This window comes from Macrobrachium rosenbergii, chromosome 4 (genome assembly GCF_040412425.1).
Source record: "Macrobrachium rosenbergii isolate ZJJX-2024 chromosome 4, ASM4041242v1, whole genome shotgun sequence".
Taxonomy (NCBI): domain Eukaryota; kingdom Metazoa; phylum Arthropoda; class Malacostraca; order Decapoda; family Palaemonidae; genus Macrobrachium; species Macrobrachium rosenbergii.
The window spans coordinates 42,040,310-42,059,098 of NC_089744.1; the positions used below are offsets into that span (position 1 = coordinate 42,040,310).

At 36.1% G+C, this 18,789-nt stretch overlaps 2 protein-coding genes across 3 annotated transcripts in view; one reads left to right on the forward strand and one right to left on the reverse strand.

Moving 5' to 3' along the window:
• LOC136833197 (uncharacterized) overlaps positions 1 to 18,789 on the reverse strand; it is a 185,241-nt gene that overhangs the window by 136,030 nt on the left and 30,422 nt on the right. The window contains exon 2 of the mRNA XM_067095060.1: positions 16,022 to 16,215. Within this exon, the coding sequence (XP_066951161.1) occupies positions 16,022 to 16,212 (191 nt within the window). The 5' untranslated portion in view covers positions 16,213 to 16,215. The remainder of the gene's footprint in view (positions 1 to 16,021; positions 16,216 to 18,789) is intronic.
• The window catches only part of LOC136833196 (aminopeptidase N-like), a 98,130-nt gene that overhangs the window by 46,707 nt on the left and 32,634 nt on the right, over positions 1 to 18,789 (forward strand). For both annotated transcript variants that reach the window (XM_067095033.1, XM_067095044.1), the window contains exons 2-3: positions 17,211 to 17,462; positions 18,098 to 18,537. In XM_067095033.1, coding sequence (XP_066951134.1) covers positions 18,310 to 18,537 — 228 coding nt within the window. In that variant the 5' untranslated portion in view covers positions 17,211 to 17,462; positions 18,098 to 18,309. The remainder of the gene's footprint in view (positions 1 to 17,210; positions 17,463 to 18,097; positions 18,538 to 18,789) is intronic.

The following is an 18,789-nucleotide window of genomic DNA, read 5'->3' on the forward strand; positions in this document are numbered from 1 at the left end:
CCGTTAAGCGCTGTGTTTTGTCAGTGAATTTACGAATTCGTTTGGTGAAATGATCTCAACATTTTGGACAATTTAAGGATCAGCTATATCAACGCAGCTAAGAAGAGCATTTTGATTAGTTGATCTTTTAATGAACAAACCTATACATCTCAAATGTATAGTTTCTGTGCATTTGCGATGTATAGGTTTGTTCATTAAAAGAGCAACTAATCAAAACGCTATTCTTAGTTACGTTGATATAGCTTATCCTCATACTTTTATATGTGACCAACGTTTGAAAGTATACTTGCTCAAGATGTAATCTCGGGTCTCGAATCTGTTCCGCCAAAAGAATGGTAAAAGGGCGAATTGACTCTCATCATGGGGCCAGCCATAGAACAGGCTGCACTTTGAATAAGAAGTTATCCAGTATTAAGAACGTACTAATAAGTGTAAATCTTGCATTTCCTATGATGATTCCGAAATCATAACAAATATATGTAAAGAATAACATAAATCTGTCCCTATTATTCTTATGTATTCGATTTCTTGATCTGCACATTGTCAGTCCCCTGTATTTAGATCAAGAAATCGAATACATAAGAAAAATAGGGACAGATTTATGTTATCCTTCACATATACTAGTGATCTGTTATAATAAAGCCCACAAAAAGTTTTATAGTGAAAGTAACATGGAGAAAGAAACCCCTAAGAACATTCTTAGCTTGCCTTATTTTAGTGGTTTTGAAAACAAAATCATTGTTAAAATCTTTTAATGTCAACATCGTTTTTCCTATAACAACACACTAACAGGAATGTTAATAAAAAATAGCCCTAAAGAAAACGACATATATAAAATTCCATGTTCGGACTGTCCCTCTTTTTATAGCAAAGATTTAGATGTACATATTAAGCAATATAAGCATTCTGTCAAAACTGGGCAGTTCCTCGTTGGGAGAGTGGGTTCTGTTCTCAGCTAGCACTCTGCTGGCCGCGAGTTCGAATCTCCGGCCGGCCAATGAAAAATAAGAGGAATTAATTCCTGGTGATACAAATTCATTTCTCGCTATAATGTGGTTCGGATCCCACAATAAGCTGTAGGTCCCGTTTCTAGGTAACCAACTGGTTCTTAGCCACGTAAAATAAATCTAATCCTTCGGGCCAGCCCTAGGAGAGCTGTTAATCAGCTCAGTGGTCTGGTTAAACTTAGATATACTTAACTCTGTCAAAACTGGGCAAACATCCAATGCTATATTCATTAATTTAAGTGATAACTCTCACAGGATAAACCGGACTGAAAGTTCAGCGACTGCCAGATCGAAAGATTTCTCTTCAAGAAATCTTTTGGAATCCGCTATTATACAGCTTACTTCCAGCTATAATTTTAACCTTAGCCCTGGCATGCATTATTTGGACCCCTGTATTAGAAAAATGTTCAAGAACGACCTAAAAGATAAAATCACTGACTTAATTACAAATTAGTTACCTTATATATATTTTATATGTATTCATATGTTTAATATAATTTTTTATTTGTAAAAATGTTCATCTTGCAAAAATTTCTATTGTTTAAAAAAAAAAAAAAAGAATTACTGAGTTGTACTTTTACAACATTTTTTGGTGGTCAGTCATCTCCTTGTATAATCCTTTAATTGTCCTGTCCCTGCTTCTGAATGGTTGATCCTAACCCTTTGTAAAACCTCTTAAATATTTAACCCTGTTCTGGCAGTTCTACTAATTCTTCAACTGTGTTGGATTCCAGGTACATATATTTTCCTTTGTAGTCCCCATCTGTCATTTATATGAGCTTTCTTTGTAAACTTTTTGTATTTCTTCAGTCTGTTAAGTAAAGGACGATAAGTTGGAAGGCGTCGCAGCACTCCATTGTTTCTCTTTCCTTTGTGGATTTTCTTAATATTTATATATTCAACACGTTCCATATTTCCGTGATTCAAATATATATATATATATATATATATATATATATATATATATATATATATATATATATATATATATATATATATATATACAGTATACACACACATACATATATATACATATATACATACATAGAATTATCAAATCACTAATAAGGAATGAAGGAGACTGCAATCGTGACGAAACAAGTCGTGTTTCTTCATGACCACCTGACAGAATAACCAGAAATTAAAAATATCCAGACTTTGGGATACCGGAAGAAATGAACATAACCAAGCCTTCATGAGAGGGCTAAGATGTGTGATTGATTCACAAGACCTCTTTACCAATCTTATTAATGATGGGGATGATGGACGTCCTAAAACATCTAGGTCGAGTTATGAGGTTGTTTGCGTAGCTGTTGCTACTTCTGAAACTGAGTTATTGCGTAAGATGAAAGCGTTATTATGGAAATTACCCTCTTTACCACAACAGACATAAATGCGGAGATGTTACCAACTGAGCAAACAACTCCGGAGGTTTGAATCTCTCTCTCTCTCTCTCTCTCTCTCTCTCTCTCTCTCTCTCTCTCTCTCTCTCTCTCTCAGGAAACATTTCTTTCCAGCATTTATTCAAAGCATTTGAATTTCGTGGTCATGGTAGCTCAGTGGAATCGTCGGCAGCAACCTGCACTCTGAATTCAAGGCTATGGCCATGATAGATTTTCGCTGGCAGACGACCCTATAACATCTACACCCACTGCCCTGCTCCTTTAGGTCCCTCTCGTTTTCGTACAGAAAGGCATACTCGTAGTTCCTGAGAGTAGTTGGCTCATTAGTTCCCAAAATATCAGCTCTTATAATTGTGTGGCGACGCATGTGACGAAGTGAGTTATCCTATTGCAAGGTCTTGTTCCTTTTCAGTAATCGTAAGGGTTCCTTATAACAATCTAAGTTCAGACTGATAGACGCATAAGTCTCATTATGAGAACGTCTTGCAAACCAACTGACAAATATTTACGTTTAGTGCTGCCCTACTGTCGATATTTTTACATGGACAGAAAAATAAACGATAAAACGTCCAAGCAGTTCCGATCAAGACATTGACATTATGTATGTATGTACGTATGTATGTATGTGTGTGTGTGTATATATATATATATATACACAAACATTGGAGGGCTCTGAAGTTTAAAATTACATTGGAATCTCTCTCTCTCTCTCTCTCTCTCTCTCTCTCTCTCTCTCTCTCTCTCTCTCTCTCTCTCTGTCTCTGTGTGTGCAGTATAAAATGTATAACTCGAATTTTTTTATAAATAATGTGTGACTCATAATTTGTGCACGCACACACATATATATACATATATATATATATATATATATATATATATATATATATATATATATATATATATATATATATATATATATATATATATATATATATATATATATATATATATAGAGAGAGAGAGAGAGAGAGAGAGAGAGAGAGAGAGAGAGAGAGAGAGAGAGAGAGAGAGAGAGAGAGAGAGAGAGAGAGAGAAGGAATAAAAGTAATTCATTCTGGCAATATGCTATAGAACATGAAAACCAGCTAGTTTCACTTTATTTGTTATCTGTACGTATCCAAGGCACACACACCATCATTTTGGAGGTCATGAATATTTCAAAATCATTATCTCACTCCTTGTGGGGTGTAGTTCATCATGCTCCGTTGAAATTATATACACATACATCTTACATGTATACATATATATAAATGTGTTTGTCTACATACACAAATTATGATTCACACATTATTTATAAAAATTTCGAGTTCTACGTTTTATACTGCAGAGAGAGAGAGAGAGAGAGAGAGAGAGAGAGAGAGAGAGAGAGAGAGAGAGAGAGACGAACACATGAGCACCCCAACGATCTTTACTCTCCAAAAATTGAACTGAGAAGAACTATAGTTTTAAATATGGTACTTGTGGCCGTAGAGCTGACACGAATGTCAACAGCACAGCAGACCACCTACTTCAAACAAGTCTTGTGTATTTACGTTCCTTCCATTTCAGGAGAGTGGCACAGAACTGCTATACTTTCCCATGATCTGACTCTGGAGGGCCCTGAAGTTTAAAATAGCATCGGGAACTCTCTCTCTCTCTCTCTCTCTCTCTCTCTCTCTCTCTCTCTCTCTCTCTCTCTCTCAACTGTTCACATGCTTTTTGTATCCGAGGAACGCCATATTCTTTGGAAGCTTGAATTTCAGATCAAGCCTGTAGGCTTGTTCCATATGAATAAGAGTTTATCCTCTGAATAATAATAATAATAATAATAATAATAATAATAATAATAATAATAATAATAATAATAATAATAATAATAATAATAATAATTACTGGTCTCTGTGTCTTTGAACAACTAAACGCTTATGGATTAACAGTGGACTCAGCGGTACCCTGGACTGATGATACTGTAATAGTAATAATAAAATAATGATAAAATTTGTGAACAACAGTATAAGCCTATTTCCAATAATAATAATAATAATAATAATAATAATAATAATAATAATAATAATAATAATAATTTCTCCTTGCATGCAAGACTTTTATTGTTTTTCTTTCATCTCCAATACCAAGAACAACGTTAAGCGTAGGATGTGAGTAAGAGTATATCAGGGTTGTTACAAGGACGATTATCTGAATAAATTTAGATAAATGATTTGATATATTTCTATAGAAGTTTAGTTAATAATAATAATAATAATAATAATAATAATAATAATAACAACAACTAGAGAATCTTTAGAACCAGTTCAAGTTTCTTTATAATTTATTCTTGCTTGACAGAATATTTTATTGCGATAAGCAACTAGAATCATGGAAATCTCTTGGGAAATATGCATATAAATCTACTCAGTGTATAGTTTATAAAAAAAAAAGAAAGCAAGCTATACAGCTCTGGTATTTATATATATATATATATATATATATATATATATATATATATATATATATATATATATATATATTATATTTATTTTTTTTTTTTTTTTTACTTTCGGAGGAACAGACACAGCTGGGATGACACATTTTTTCTCTCTGGAAATTCAAAGGCAATCATGGAATTATTGCTGTGGTTCCAATTTCGAAGCTAATCTCTGATGTTGGTTAGATGAGGAGGAAAATAAGAATGATAATGCGAACAAAAACATTATCTCCCCACATGGTGGGAAATTTAAAAAACATGTTTTTTACGAAATCCAGTATTAACTGGAAGCTATAAGGCCCGCCTTTTGAAAGACAAAAAGTTATTGAAAGCAGGGAAAACAGAAACATTAAGAGAGTGCCAAAGCCTTGTAGTCGTGGAAAAGAAGCTTACGTATTTCATTGAGACTGCAAGTTACGGCTTTTAACGTTGACTTACATTATGGAGCATCTGTTTCAGGAGAAATCTTAATACATCTTGATAAATGCATAATATACTGCAGAAACAACCCACCCAAAAGCAAGAACACGTGTGTGCTAATCATATCTTTAATCTACTGTTGCCATACCAGGGCTCAGAACCCAGAATCAAGAATTTGTTGTTGTCTTTGAATCACTTATTAATTGTTGTTCACATTATTTCATTTCTGCCCTGACATGGGTACAGCTTCACGTACCTGCCATTTCAGTCAATTTCTTGCTCGAAGATATTTCATGAATGGGATACAAATGCTTTTTTTTTTTCCAAGATTCCTTTCATTGTGAATGAGTCCAAAACAGTGAAAGCAGTTTTTTCACAGAATTGTGCCATTCGGTGCTAGGTAAGAATATAATTCCTCAAAAGGAAGAAAAATAGACATTGAATCTTGTGAAGCATTCACTCCTCATCGTATGAACATTAATGCAGCATGAAATACTTCGTGTGGAGTAGAACAAAACGAGACGCAACGGGCACATGACCGCATTTCAAGTACCTTGAAGACACGCAGCTGACGAGAACTAGTTTGTGAATCCCTGGCGAAGACAAGGATCAAGCGACGTTGTCCTGGCGGGTTGTAAAGTATGTTGTTATAAACAGACGAAGTAAATCTAGAGCTATATTAGAGCGTAAACCCACCATTTTTATTCTTATTATATTATATTACCTTTTTCTCTCCTCTGAGTTTAGGCTAGTTGGTGTTACTTGGAGGTTGGTCCAACTGATAAAATCCTAAAACAGGCACTTCATTCCCGCTGATGTGCATCAGCCAACATCCAAAAAGGAATCCATCCATTATTCTATCTTCTTGAGAAGAGTCGCATGAAAGTGCAACTTTATGTTTCCTTCAGGATAAGGCCGAATGATTCACCTGTTGACTGACTGCAAGTTATCTGGCTCTACATCAGAGAACCCCGAGTGACGTCAGAAAGAGGCGGCTGGGGGAAGTAAAGAGTCAGATCCAATAATAAAGGCAGCGTCAAGAATAAATTTACTTGAAGGGTTGTACATGGCGGTAAAAACACGGGCCAAGCAAAATAAAAGAAAAAAGCTAGAATAAAAAGTTGCATGAAGTGCAAAATACTCCACACTGATGCTGTCAACAATGTATTTTGGATATTTTAGTGTAATTATAAATTTTATTAATTTACCATACACTTAATGCAATATGTATACAAACTATGATGTTCTTTGCAAATATCATAATGCAATATCAGACCTAAGCTATAATTACTGTTTATTATAAAATAATCAATTCAATCATTATATGTCCAAAATTATGATAGAATAAAACATATTTAGGGTTGCATCACTTCACCCATTAGTATTTGAAAGTTTCTGAAATAAAACACACACACACACATATATATATATGTATGTACTGTATGTATGTATCTCAGCTACTTAAGTATTTGTCTCGTGACTCCTTTAACGTAAACATTTGCTTGTTAATTAATGTTCAATTTTTCATGAGTTCATTTCAGCCTCGAATTCTTGGCTAGATTTTTTTTTTTTTTTTTTGTGCTTCCACTACCGAAGGTCGTTATTTGTTAATTGGTACTCTGCCCGGGAAAAGTTCTGTTTATTTTTATGTACGAGTGTTTCGTTGGTTTTGTCTTCCGCCTCCTGCCACGTTGGACTGCTTAAGAGGCGACTTACATTATTTTCGTCTGGAGCGACGAGAGATTGCGTTCGACGCTCCTGTAGAGAAGTTCTCGACTTTATTCACGGCTTGTTCTTCAGTGTGGCAGTCACCTTCTTGCACCATTGCTCTGCTACAAGTGGACTGGCTTCTATATTCAAGTGGGCGTGTCTGTTGCTCACACCTCACCCCCTTGTGCCTACGGTTGTGCTCTCGTGCTCTCAGGTGTTCTGAGACCATCAACGTCGCCCACATCCTGCGCTCTCTTCTTTTGTTGTGGTGACACCTCTAGAATCTTCTGCAAACAGCCGTTGACTCGAGATCTTCTGAGGACCCTTTCTTTATAACCAAAAATTGACTCATTCCCTTATGGGACAACCAATACATCGAAGTGCCAACGAAACCATCATTCATAGGGTAAACTAATTCAGTGATTATTGCGTTGTTTTTTGTCCGGTGTGGGGAACATACCTAGTGGTATACTACTGTAAGTACTGTGCTAAGTTAGGTTAAGGATTTCCTCATAACATTGGATTTAATTACCAGCAATGTACCGGTTAAGCACTTGAGGGGTAAGTAGGAGATAAAAACTAGGTAATTCCCATTAGGTCCCCCTCCCAAAGTAAGTAACACGAGTTCACCACAGGAAAACGTTGAGGCGGCGGCAGTTCGCTTCTTAGCCGAGGAGGATTTCCTTCTATCTTTTATCTACCACTTATTACTGACTTACTGCGGGAGGTGTTGTTCTCCCTTCTCCTCAGCACTTTCCCTCTAACTATCATTTAAGTGACAGTTAATTGTGGGTATGAATGAGGATTGTAGGTGAATGTGCTATGCCCACGGCCAATAATGGGGACTTGTGTAAATAACTTATTGCAATAAATTTAGGTATTCACGTTAAAGGTTTCCATTACCCACTCATTTAAGTGTATTTTACTGTCTATATTGCTGGTAAATCTTACTCTTTAGCTAACAAGCTACCGTAGTAAGGGGAATTGTTAGAAGGCCTAGAAAGAGCCTGGAAATGCTCTTCAAGGTTAAGGTAAAATAAAAAGCTTTATAGTAAATCATCTTATCACGACAGTAGAGTTCCTAATAATATATGTATATACATATATATGTATATAATAGTATATATATAATGTATGTATATGTACATATATGTATGTATGTATGTATGTATGTATGTATGTATGTATATATATATATATATATATATATATATATATATATATATATTTATTTATAGATGTATATATACATTTATAGATATGTATAAACATATACATATATATGTATATATATATTTAAAATATATACACAAACATATACATGTGTGTGTGTGTGTGTGTGTGTGTGTGTGTGTGTGTGTGTGTGTGGACAGAAAAAATATATAATTCCTCCAAAATGACATGCTTACACATAAGTCAGCGCATGGATATTACTCAAGACAGGTTACCTAATACCATAATGTATGCGACATATCCTACGGCAAGACACCGACGTCCTTCCTTGTTTGGTTGTCGAAGCTTTTGCACATTCTGCTTCTCATACGAAAGTTATTTGCTTTCGCCATACTAATGCTCAGCAGAAGTGTTGAAAGTACATTGTCCTTGTCTTTCGGGTTTGTTAACGGTTATATATATTTATATATATATATATATATATATATATATATATATATATATATATATATATATATATATATATAAACATATACTGTATATATATACACAATTTAATATATATATATATATATATATATATATATATAAACATATACTGTATATATATACACAATTTAATATATATATATATATATATATATATATATATATATATATATATATATATATATATAAACATATACTGTATATATATACACAATTTAATATATATATATATATATATATATATATATATATATATATACACACAATTTAACAATTTATATATATATATATATATATATATAGAGAGAGAGAGAGAGAGAGAGATGAAATATGGAGAGAGAGATGAGATGAAATGGTAGGCTATGCATAGTTATACATGCACAGTGGATGCGAAATCCAGGGTTTTCGTAAAATCTCCGATCACTGTCACGTAAATAATAAAACAAATGAAATAATCGGAGGTTTATACAGAATCCGTTTTGTTTTCAGCGTTTGAATATAATTCAGCTCAATGATGATCTTACCCGAAGCCTCCAGTGTGATAGGGATCAAAAGGAGGAATGTAAATTACGGAAGTGGAAAATGGGACATACTGCCCTGCTATTTTGTAACCACGTCGAGTACTTGTTCTTTACTGATCCCTGCACCTACTAATAGCTGTTTGCCGCGAGAGTTTCTCGATATAAATCAAAATTACTTACTCGATCCGTATATAAGTTCCAGACATTGCACTTTGACCATGCTGGCTATTATGAGAGAGAGAGAGAGAGAGAGAGAGAGAGAGAGAGAGAGAGAGAGAGAGAGAGGCCACATGTGGCGGCGACTTTCACTCTCGAGGAGGGGATCTTAGGCGGGACTGGTCCCATTTGGAAAAACTTTTACATTTGATCGAAGAGACTGAAAATATAGGAAAGTGGACTATTAGTATTCACGACAATTCCCGTTCTGTCTTCGCAGCGTGAGATCAAATTTCAATTAACAATAAATGAATACAAGTGATGACGTATTAGTAAATGAAGGGTGGATAGGAAGCGTCGTAGTTTCAATACATTTAAAAATAATGTAATGTATAATTTGAATGCCTAACTGTTATAAAATTAAAACGAATTCACAATGCAACATGATTAGCATTTCGGAAATGAGATATGATAAGTTGGGAAATTTGGGACTGCGCTCGCCTGCGGTTAAAACCCTTTGGTAGGTAAGCAAAACTTTGCTTATTGGTGTCGCTCTCCTATTCTCTTCAGACACATTTTGCCGTCAGTATTCGCTTGAAGTACTTGAAAGACGGATATCGAATGCAAACGATAAATGAAATTCTGTGAGCAGTTCTGAGGTCATCGTGTCTATTATTTATTGAATTAATAAAAATTCCAGCCAGGACGGCTTATCTGTAATAGGCAGTCTTTAAGTAATGAGAGAGAGATAGACACATACAGAATGGACTGTGTAAGCTACTTATTAGGTAACATTTTTATGAGAAACACGTTCTGTATTTTCTTCATCCTCTTCTTTAAATGCAACAGGAGTTTTTAAAAATGCAACAGAAAGTTTAATCTGATAATCGTGGTTAAATGAACCCGAAAATATAATTACGAATTCAGAACATAGAAACGTGTATTTGATACTGATAATCGTGGTTAAATGAACGCAGAAAATATAATTAGCGGATTCCAGAACATACCGGTCAGATGTCTATACAATAACAACTTATACAAGCATTTGCTTGCGCACGTTTCCACACACCTTTCCCAATTCAGGTTTTTTCAGATGATCCAGGCTTGTATATCGCCTCAGTTTCCTGTCTGCTCTGTCGTATACGGCCAATTTCTAACAGGTTTCCTTTTATGTCAACTTGGATCTTGAGAGCTTATTAAAATATAGACGTCGGACCAAAGTTAAGTTCAATCCTTCCAAGGCAGTTTATTTCTGTATCTGGCTAACCTCTTGTCTAACTGTTTTAAACTACCTACTGAAAATTTAATTCAACCGATCTTTGTGCCCTGAAATGTTAGGTTAAAGCTTCTCCTGAAATGAAACGGTGGTTATTTTCAGATTTGTCATGTTCATTTTCCCTTTACTGTTAGTATATACAATGGTCAAACCCGTGCTCGTTTGAAAAACAACTTTCTCCGCCAGAAGATGCTCGCTCGCTCGCTCTCTCTCTCTCTCTCTCTCTCTCTCTCTCTCTCTCTCTCTCTCTTGACAGGTGTTCCGAATCTCGACCTGGACGAGAAGGGATGGATGGAAGCGTTCCCTTGAAACTTTAAAACCCAGGGTGACTATGTTGACCTAAACAGGTGGGTGGAGAAAGAAAACGAGAGAAAACTAGAAAACAAGGCGCGCACGCATACCATCAAAACAGAAGGCCTCGACGAGGTAATCCTCATCCCTCTGGGATGAAAGCATTCGTAAATTTCTCGCAGTCCGTCTCTCCTTCTCTATTTCATACAGAAGCTGTCCAAAGTTCATTCACTCCTTGACGTTTCTGTAGATCTTTCTATATTATCTCACGCCATCTGTAATATGTGTCAGATCATCACATCACAGATGTACTGTGCGACGATCACAGAGGCATTTACTGGTCCATGCAAAGGTTTCTCCCCGCGCCCCTCCCCAAATGTTTAGTTACAGTATTCTTTTTCTTTGCTTCCTATAATCTTCCAACTTTCCGTTTTAGTGGTCAAAGTACACGCCTTACTAGCTACCGAAGCTGAGTTCGATTCCCCGGAGAGGGCGAACAAGTCAGGTTCGTTTGGTAACCCTTTGTCCCTTCTTTGTAGATCTTTGGACAAGATATAAAATGGTACAATACGGCAGACATGAAGTTAAAGCGAATTCTGTTGACTTTGCAGTTATTTTTGATGAAAGATAGGATCTTAGAGCTTCCTTCAAGCTCCCCATGGATGACCAACATTCGTCAGTTATTATTTGGTCGTTCACAGCCATTCATAAAATTAGTGATTGTGAACCAAGAGCATTTATGGTCCTCTCTCCTCCCTTTCCCTTCCGCCATCTCCTTGCCCTCTTCCTCCTATTTCCACTTATTTCCCTTCTTTCCTTCCCTATCCCTCTTTTCACTGACCTAATCCTCCTCCTTCTACCTCTCTTTCCTCTAGCCTTTATTCTTTTTCCTCTTCCTACCTCCCTCCCAGTTCTTATCCTTTTTATTCCATTTATTCTGCTTCACCTAGACTAGGCACGCCAAAGGTAAACATTCCTAAATACTTATTAACTTTCACTGGATGACGCAGCACTCCCAGGAGGGAGGAGAAGTCTTCCAATAGGAATTAATTATTAAGTAAAAATCCTGTTACCGGGTATGAATATACACGATGCAGTCCCAAAAATAAAAATAATGGCGTCGCCTATGTTGACACAGGTTGGCAAAGCACCATCATTGATTTACCAGCTAAGATGAGAGAATGAGATTCTCAAACAAAGAATTTCTCAGGCTGTTTCATTAATGCAGACAGCATTTAATCGAGGAAAATGTTTCGTGGATGAGACAAAGCTCAATAACATATCACCTAAACCATTTATGATAGTACTGAATAACAAGTTAGAATCACTGAAGTCAGCACTGGGACAATACAACTACACTGCAACACCCAACTTCGATAGCTTTCCTTTATATCTGTATTGTACAGGGTTTCTCTTTTCTGGAATCGATGTTGTATTTTTTTTTCTTTTTATGGGCATTCCGTTCTGAATATTCCTTAAGCACGTTCATTGCCCTTTCGCTATCACCAAAACAAAAGAGCAATTACGTAAAAAAAAAAAAAACATTAAATTGCAAAGGAAGATTAATCGATGCTAATCTTTGCGTTTCTAATAAAAAATATAAAAGTTAATATGGGCTGAGATGAATTTCCTTGTATTCTATAAGCTATTAATGAAAATATACGATTAAAAAATGTTACAGCAAATCTATGAAGTGGTTTGTTTTAATTCATTATGTATTTTTACCTGTGGGTTGACAATTGTATTTTGCGATATTTCCATTTCTGTGCTTTCGTTCTTTTATGACTACTCTATTTCCCTAGCAACTGAAACACACAGTCTCAGTAGAAAAATATCCAAATATGTTAAAAAAATCATAGAAATATTCTTACATGAAAACTGTTCCCCTCAACAATTAGCAAAAACAGGAAAGGGGCGAGTCTCTCGTCTCTTGGGACAACTCGCACTGACATCTCCAAGTGTCTTGAAGGTCAAGGAAGATACTAGCCTATGCACTTGAGTAAAATTATGTGGAATCGCTCGTGCATATTTACAAGGATATATAAGCAAAACTTCAGCTCGCTTTATTTTGGTTAGTGGTGAGTTTGAATGTAGGACAAGATAATAACAATGATAATTATTGACAAGACAATAACAATGATAATTATTGACAAGATAATAACAATGATAATTATTAAGTCCGCTTGCGGGTATAAATATGGCACAGATGTACCCCAGGCTTCATTCGCCTTTCTATTATGTAAAAAGCTCTACAGAAACGTCAAGGAATAAATGAACAGATAGCTTCTGTATGATTTAACTGCTGCTACAAGAACGTCATTCGAGAAATAATAATAATAATAATAATAATAATAATAATAATAATAATAATAATAATAATAATAATAATAATAATAATTAAGAAGGAATTAGGCCGTCTCTTGGACAAGGTCTATTGAACAGAATGGCAGCATCAGATGAATCGATTTTATATAGTATGTCTTTTGAAGTCTACGAATATTTCTTTTCTCTTAATTAATGATTGATAAAATCTGGCCCAAGGTTCATATTACACCTACAAAAGGAATAACATACAGTAGAGATTCTAAGTGGTGCTAAACTTAGAACCTCTATATGATGGCATTTTCAGCCATAGTTGTGAACACTGAATATTGGCCAGATTTATTCAAGCACTAGTATCGGAGGGAAAAAAATTATTCGGAGAATTTTAAAGACTTTCCAGCTGATGTTGCCATTCTACTCCAATGAATAATAATAATAATAATAATAATAATAATAATAATAATAATAATAATAATAATAATAATAATAATAATAATAATAATAATAATAAATGTGTAAACCAGCAAGCGAAAATGTTAACAAAATCATCCGGTTTGCGTAATAACAGTAATAAATAGCGAATTTAGAAACCACCAAAATGCTTTACGTGGTATTACAGTGCACAACGAGAACCTTTGGTGATGTCACAGCATCTTCATAATTCACAAGGCGTAAAAACAGTGCCAATCTGAAGGTCACTTTTATACTACCCTGAAACCTGTTGACCTTGGAACAAAAACTTCGTCACGAATTAATGGTCATTGCTGGTTACCGCAGACATTTTATTATTATTATTATTATTATTATTATTATTATTATTATTATTATTATTATGCAGGTTCATTTTTGCCCGTCAATTAAGAGACTTCCTGTTCACTAAATTTAAGCAGCTGTCAGAGAAACTCAGCTTATCACAGAAGTGCAACGAAATATCACAGAACATTATACACATTCGCGACGTAACTCCCTTCAACCAGAAGAAAAAAATTGCCTACATCATCATCCTATAATTAGGCGGTTTTTATTTAACATTCTATTTTTCTTATTCATCTACGCTCTTATATCTCATTTATCGTAAAGCATGCTGCTGTTTTTCGTATCATAACGAATAAACTAGTGAGGTTAAGATCAAACCCTTGAATCAACTATTTCATCTGGGATTCACATTTTTCCGTATCTGTTCGTTTTAGTTTCCCGCGTTGCAATTATTTCCCTTATTCCTCTCATTTTTTTATTATCTCTATCACCATATCCTTACATCTGAAAAACATGTCTCTCCGTTCTAAAACTGATATATATGTAGTTTTATGTCCTTACAGCTTCATACCCTGTCTCTCACTTCTCATATTGACGAAAAAGTATAGCATCGTGTCACTTTGGTTTGCATGCACAGCATACATCTACACCTGTTGGTGGAAGGAAAGGGCCTTACTAATGGACCTGGGAGCGGGAGAGTGTATGCAACATAGAGGTGAGTGGAGCAGTATGCGATAATGCGGATCAACGAGCTGCTGAAGAGCCCTCAGTGCAGGTGAATAAAGTGGATGAGGTAACATTCGATTTCCTAGAACACAGCATTCCCGTTCGTTTCCGAGTCTGCGTCTGTGGCGAAAACTCAGTGCCCATGAGTTCCTGACCAGAGATTGTTTCTGTCGCTAAAGGAGGTACACACACACATATATATATATAAATATATATATATATATATATATATATATATATATATATATATAAAATTTTTATATATATATATATATATATATATATATATATATATACACACATACACAAATATATATTAAGCATAAACCAAATATCGTTTAATGTTTAATTTACTATACCTTGGGAACAAGTTACCCCAAGGGAAACCATAACCGATATGTGCCCCGTTCACGGCAGGATTCGATCCGTTGCCTGGTTTAGAAAATGACAGACAGTGCCGTTGACCATCCGGTTTGTGGTCACTGCAGCAATGACCTCCGGACTGCAGCAGCCTACAAACGGTTTGGTCATGTAGAAAGAACTGAGGAAGATAAATTGGTGAAGAGTATACAATTCAGAAATTGTCGGGAAGGAGGAGGACATGAAGACAAAGCAAGGCTTGAACAGATGAAGTTTAAGTGGCCGGTAAGCCTTTTCCGTGTAAGTGAATGAGGTGGCTAGTGTTGTGGAAGTTTTCTTCACAGGGGTTCATCCAGGATTCAGCACATTAGTACGTATGTGGTCGGTGTCTTCTCTTTTCTTGGGAGACTTCCTCTGTTACGGGAAATATTTATGTTCATATTATTATTATTCAAACGATGAACCCTTTTCATAACGAAAAAGCCTACAAGGGCCAATGACTTGAAGTTCAAGCTTCCAAAGAATAAGATGTGCCACTAGAAAGAAGTATGACGACGTAAAGCGAAATACAGAGAGAAGAGATCTCACTTATTAAAAAAGAAAAAATAAATTAATAAATCAATAGAAAAAACGTAAGTAAATTATTAACACGCATGGAGAATCGTATTAGAATGGTAATGCATTGCATCTTCGCTTTAACTTTTGAAGTTCCAATTGCACGACATCCTCAGGGAGACTTCCACAGTCGAACGATGTGAGGAATAAAGGACCTCTGGAGCGAGGAAGTTCAACAGCGAGGCATATTTACTGCATACTGGTGCTGCTGTCCAGCAACTCTGGTTGCTCTCGGCTCCCCAACCCGTTTCAGTCGCCCAAGTATGAAGCGATTACATGATTCAGTACCTATCATTGTGCGACCCAAGTGAATGACTCTACTGAAAACCCACCTTGCCGTGACTAAGTCCCTGGGGGAAGAAGATCCTTCTTTGTCACTGCTCAAGACGATTCGGGACAAGAGGAAGTCACGAACTCGCGGCTCGATATCCTGCTCAGGACGGTGGAAAAATAATTCCTGCGTTCGGGGCTCCCTAGCTGTGAGGTCTCGCTGGTTATCGCTCGCTCCGGGAGCGTCATGCATTTTCTGAAAAAAGTGCAGGCATTCTCATTGTAATGTGAATTATATATCGTTTTCATGCGGAAATCATTCTCATTTAAATTAAGCAAGAAATGATACTATGTCACGTTTTCATGGTTGACAATTACTTGCTAATAGTTATCAAAGTTACTCTCATGCAGAAATGAATACAAAAATACATAAATAAATAAATAAATAAATAAATAAATAAATAAATATGGAACACAAAATTCTTATCCTAAATAAAATATATACATAAATAAATGACTCCCTTTGCTGCTCAAAGGATTACAAAGGGGCGCGAATGGCAACATTTTCAATCAGCTACGATAAAACATCTTTGTGCCTCTTTATTTTTCTGTAGCTGAAGTCTGTATCTACTGTACAAGACATCTCATTCGTTTTTCTTAAGTGAAGTACATGATAAAGGTACAGAAAAAGATAGATGCATAAACAACTATATAATTTTATATATATATATATGTGTGTGTGTGTGTGTGTGTGTGTGTGTGTGTGTGTGTGTGTGTGTGTGTGTGTGTGTGTGTGTGTGTGTAGTGTTGATATGAACAACAGGGCTGGTTTTTGACCTCCGAGCTGGGATTCACCATTCGAGACACTTCTACTTTCTGAAATCACAAGTTATTTGACGACATTGCTTTTAATATATAAAAATATACGTGATTTTCCGTGAAATAAGTAATTAAGAACCGGATAATTTCGTGATCATAACATGACTGTCACTAATCACTTTATACTAATGTATAGTATCCTACTCGTAAATGACAAATGAAAGATTATAGAGGGAAAGAGAGACAAAATACGAGCATGACGGTAAGCAAAATCTCATGAGTACTGAATCATTACCAGCCATTTTCTTTGCAGTCTAATTTCTTAAACCAGGAGTTCACTTTCTGTGGACAGGCGTCTGTGGCCCAACCCATGAATCTGAAAGCCCTAGAAGGTTATTTTCCATGTAATCAGAACTTCCTTCTGTATCGCAGAAGGACCACGCGAAGAAGAGGAGAATGTCAAGCGACATAGTGGCCATGGACATGGCCCAGCCAGAGAACGCGGCCTTTGCGAAAAAGAATGGCTACTTCATCAGCCGCGGCATGGCATGGCTCTTGCTTCTTCTCTTCGTCTGCGGCCTGCTGGCGACGGGTCTCCTGGTGTATTACTACGCCCCTGACCCTTACCCTTCATCAGCGAAGGAACTGCACCAGCAGGAAACACCTCGTCCTGGTGACGTAACAGTAAGTTTAGCTTATTATTTTTCCTTCAGCTTTACTGTTCCACTTTAAGGGCCAATGAAAACACTGAGTTGTCATGGTCAGTGAAGCGAAATCACAACAAGGCTAACACTCCTGAAGACAAGTGGCTCTTGCTTGTGGTAATGAAATATAAACGAGTTCATCTTATATCCTTCATTTCTTTACTTGTTACTTGGAGAGCAATAGTGAAAATTGAGTTCGTTTTATATCTTTCCTTTCTTTACTTCTCTTACTTAGAAAGCAATGGTGAAAACTAGTTTTTGCAGTTTGCAAAAATATATAATACGGAATTACTTCGTCTCGTTGAAAATACAATTGTTAATGCTACAAGAGACAATTTCTAAGTCCTTCACACAAATTTATCAGTAGGTGCTATATCTATTCAAATAAATTTTAGGAAATGTTACTTGTTATTACAAAATGCTGGAATCCCTTTAATACTACGAATGACTTCCTCAAAAAAAAATTAATTAATAAATAAATAAATAAAATAAAATCTGCCTAGCCCGGGCAGCTAAAACCTCCCAGACTTGATGGACAGTAATTTCCCATGATACATAAGTCACCATTCAGTAAACACGAAACATAAAACAAACTAATGTATCGTCTCTTGTCAGAATGAATCGGAAACCCCCTCAGCCCACACGCCATCGACAGCAACTTCTACGAGCAGTCCAAGCACTTCAGCGTCTCCCTCCACGACCACATCAGAAGCCCCTCACATGAAGGAAGTGAAGGAGGCGGCGGTCGGGAAGGGGAGGGAGAAGGATGAGACGGAGGGAGAGGGGAGGGGGAGGGGGAGGGGAAGGGGGAGGGTATCATTCACAGCATGCAGAGTCCAGGCATGCAGGAGGAAGAACGACAACCGACGAAAAAGCCAAACGTGAGATTACCCAGATCCTTGAAGCCCGTCCATTACCAGGTCAAACTCCAGCCCTTAGTCAGGGGAAACTTCAGCATCTTCGGGTACGTCGAGATCGAGATGGAGGTCCTCGAACCGACGGCCGAAATCGTCCTCCACATCCTTGACATCGTGACTCACAATGACACAGTGAAGGTCGGTTTTGGTGTTCTGCAAGCTTACATTACTTTAGCTTAATTTTACGTAACAGCTCAAAACAAACTACTACTACTGCTTCTCCCTCTCTCTACGAGTTTCATATCATCTCATACTATGACAGGTCATCAAATATGAGAGCTCTTGGAAAAGTAAAGATAAATCAATTTAAGATAACTTCTACAATACAGCCCAACATTTTTAAATATCGTCTTTAATATGTAAATTACCACAATATCCTATCTTTCGTTT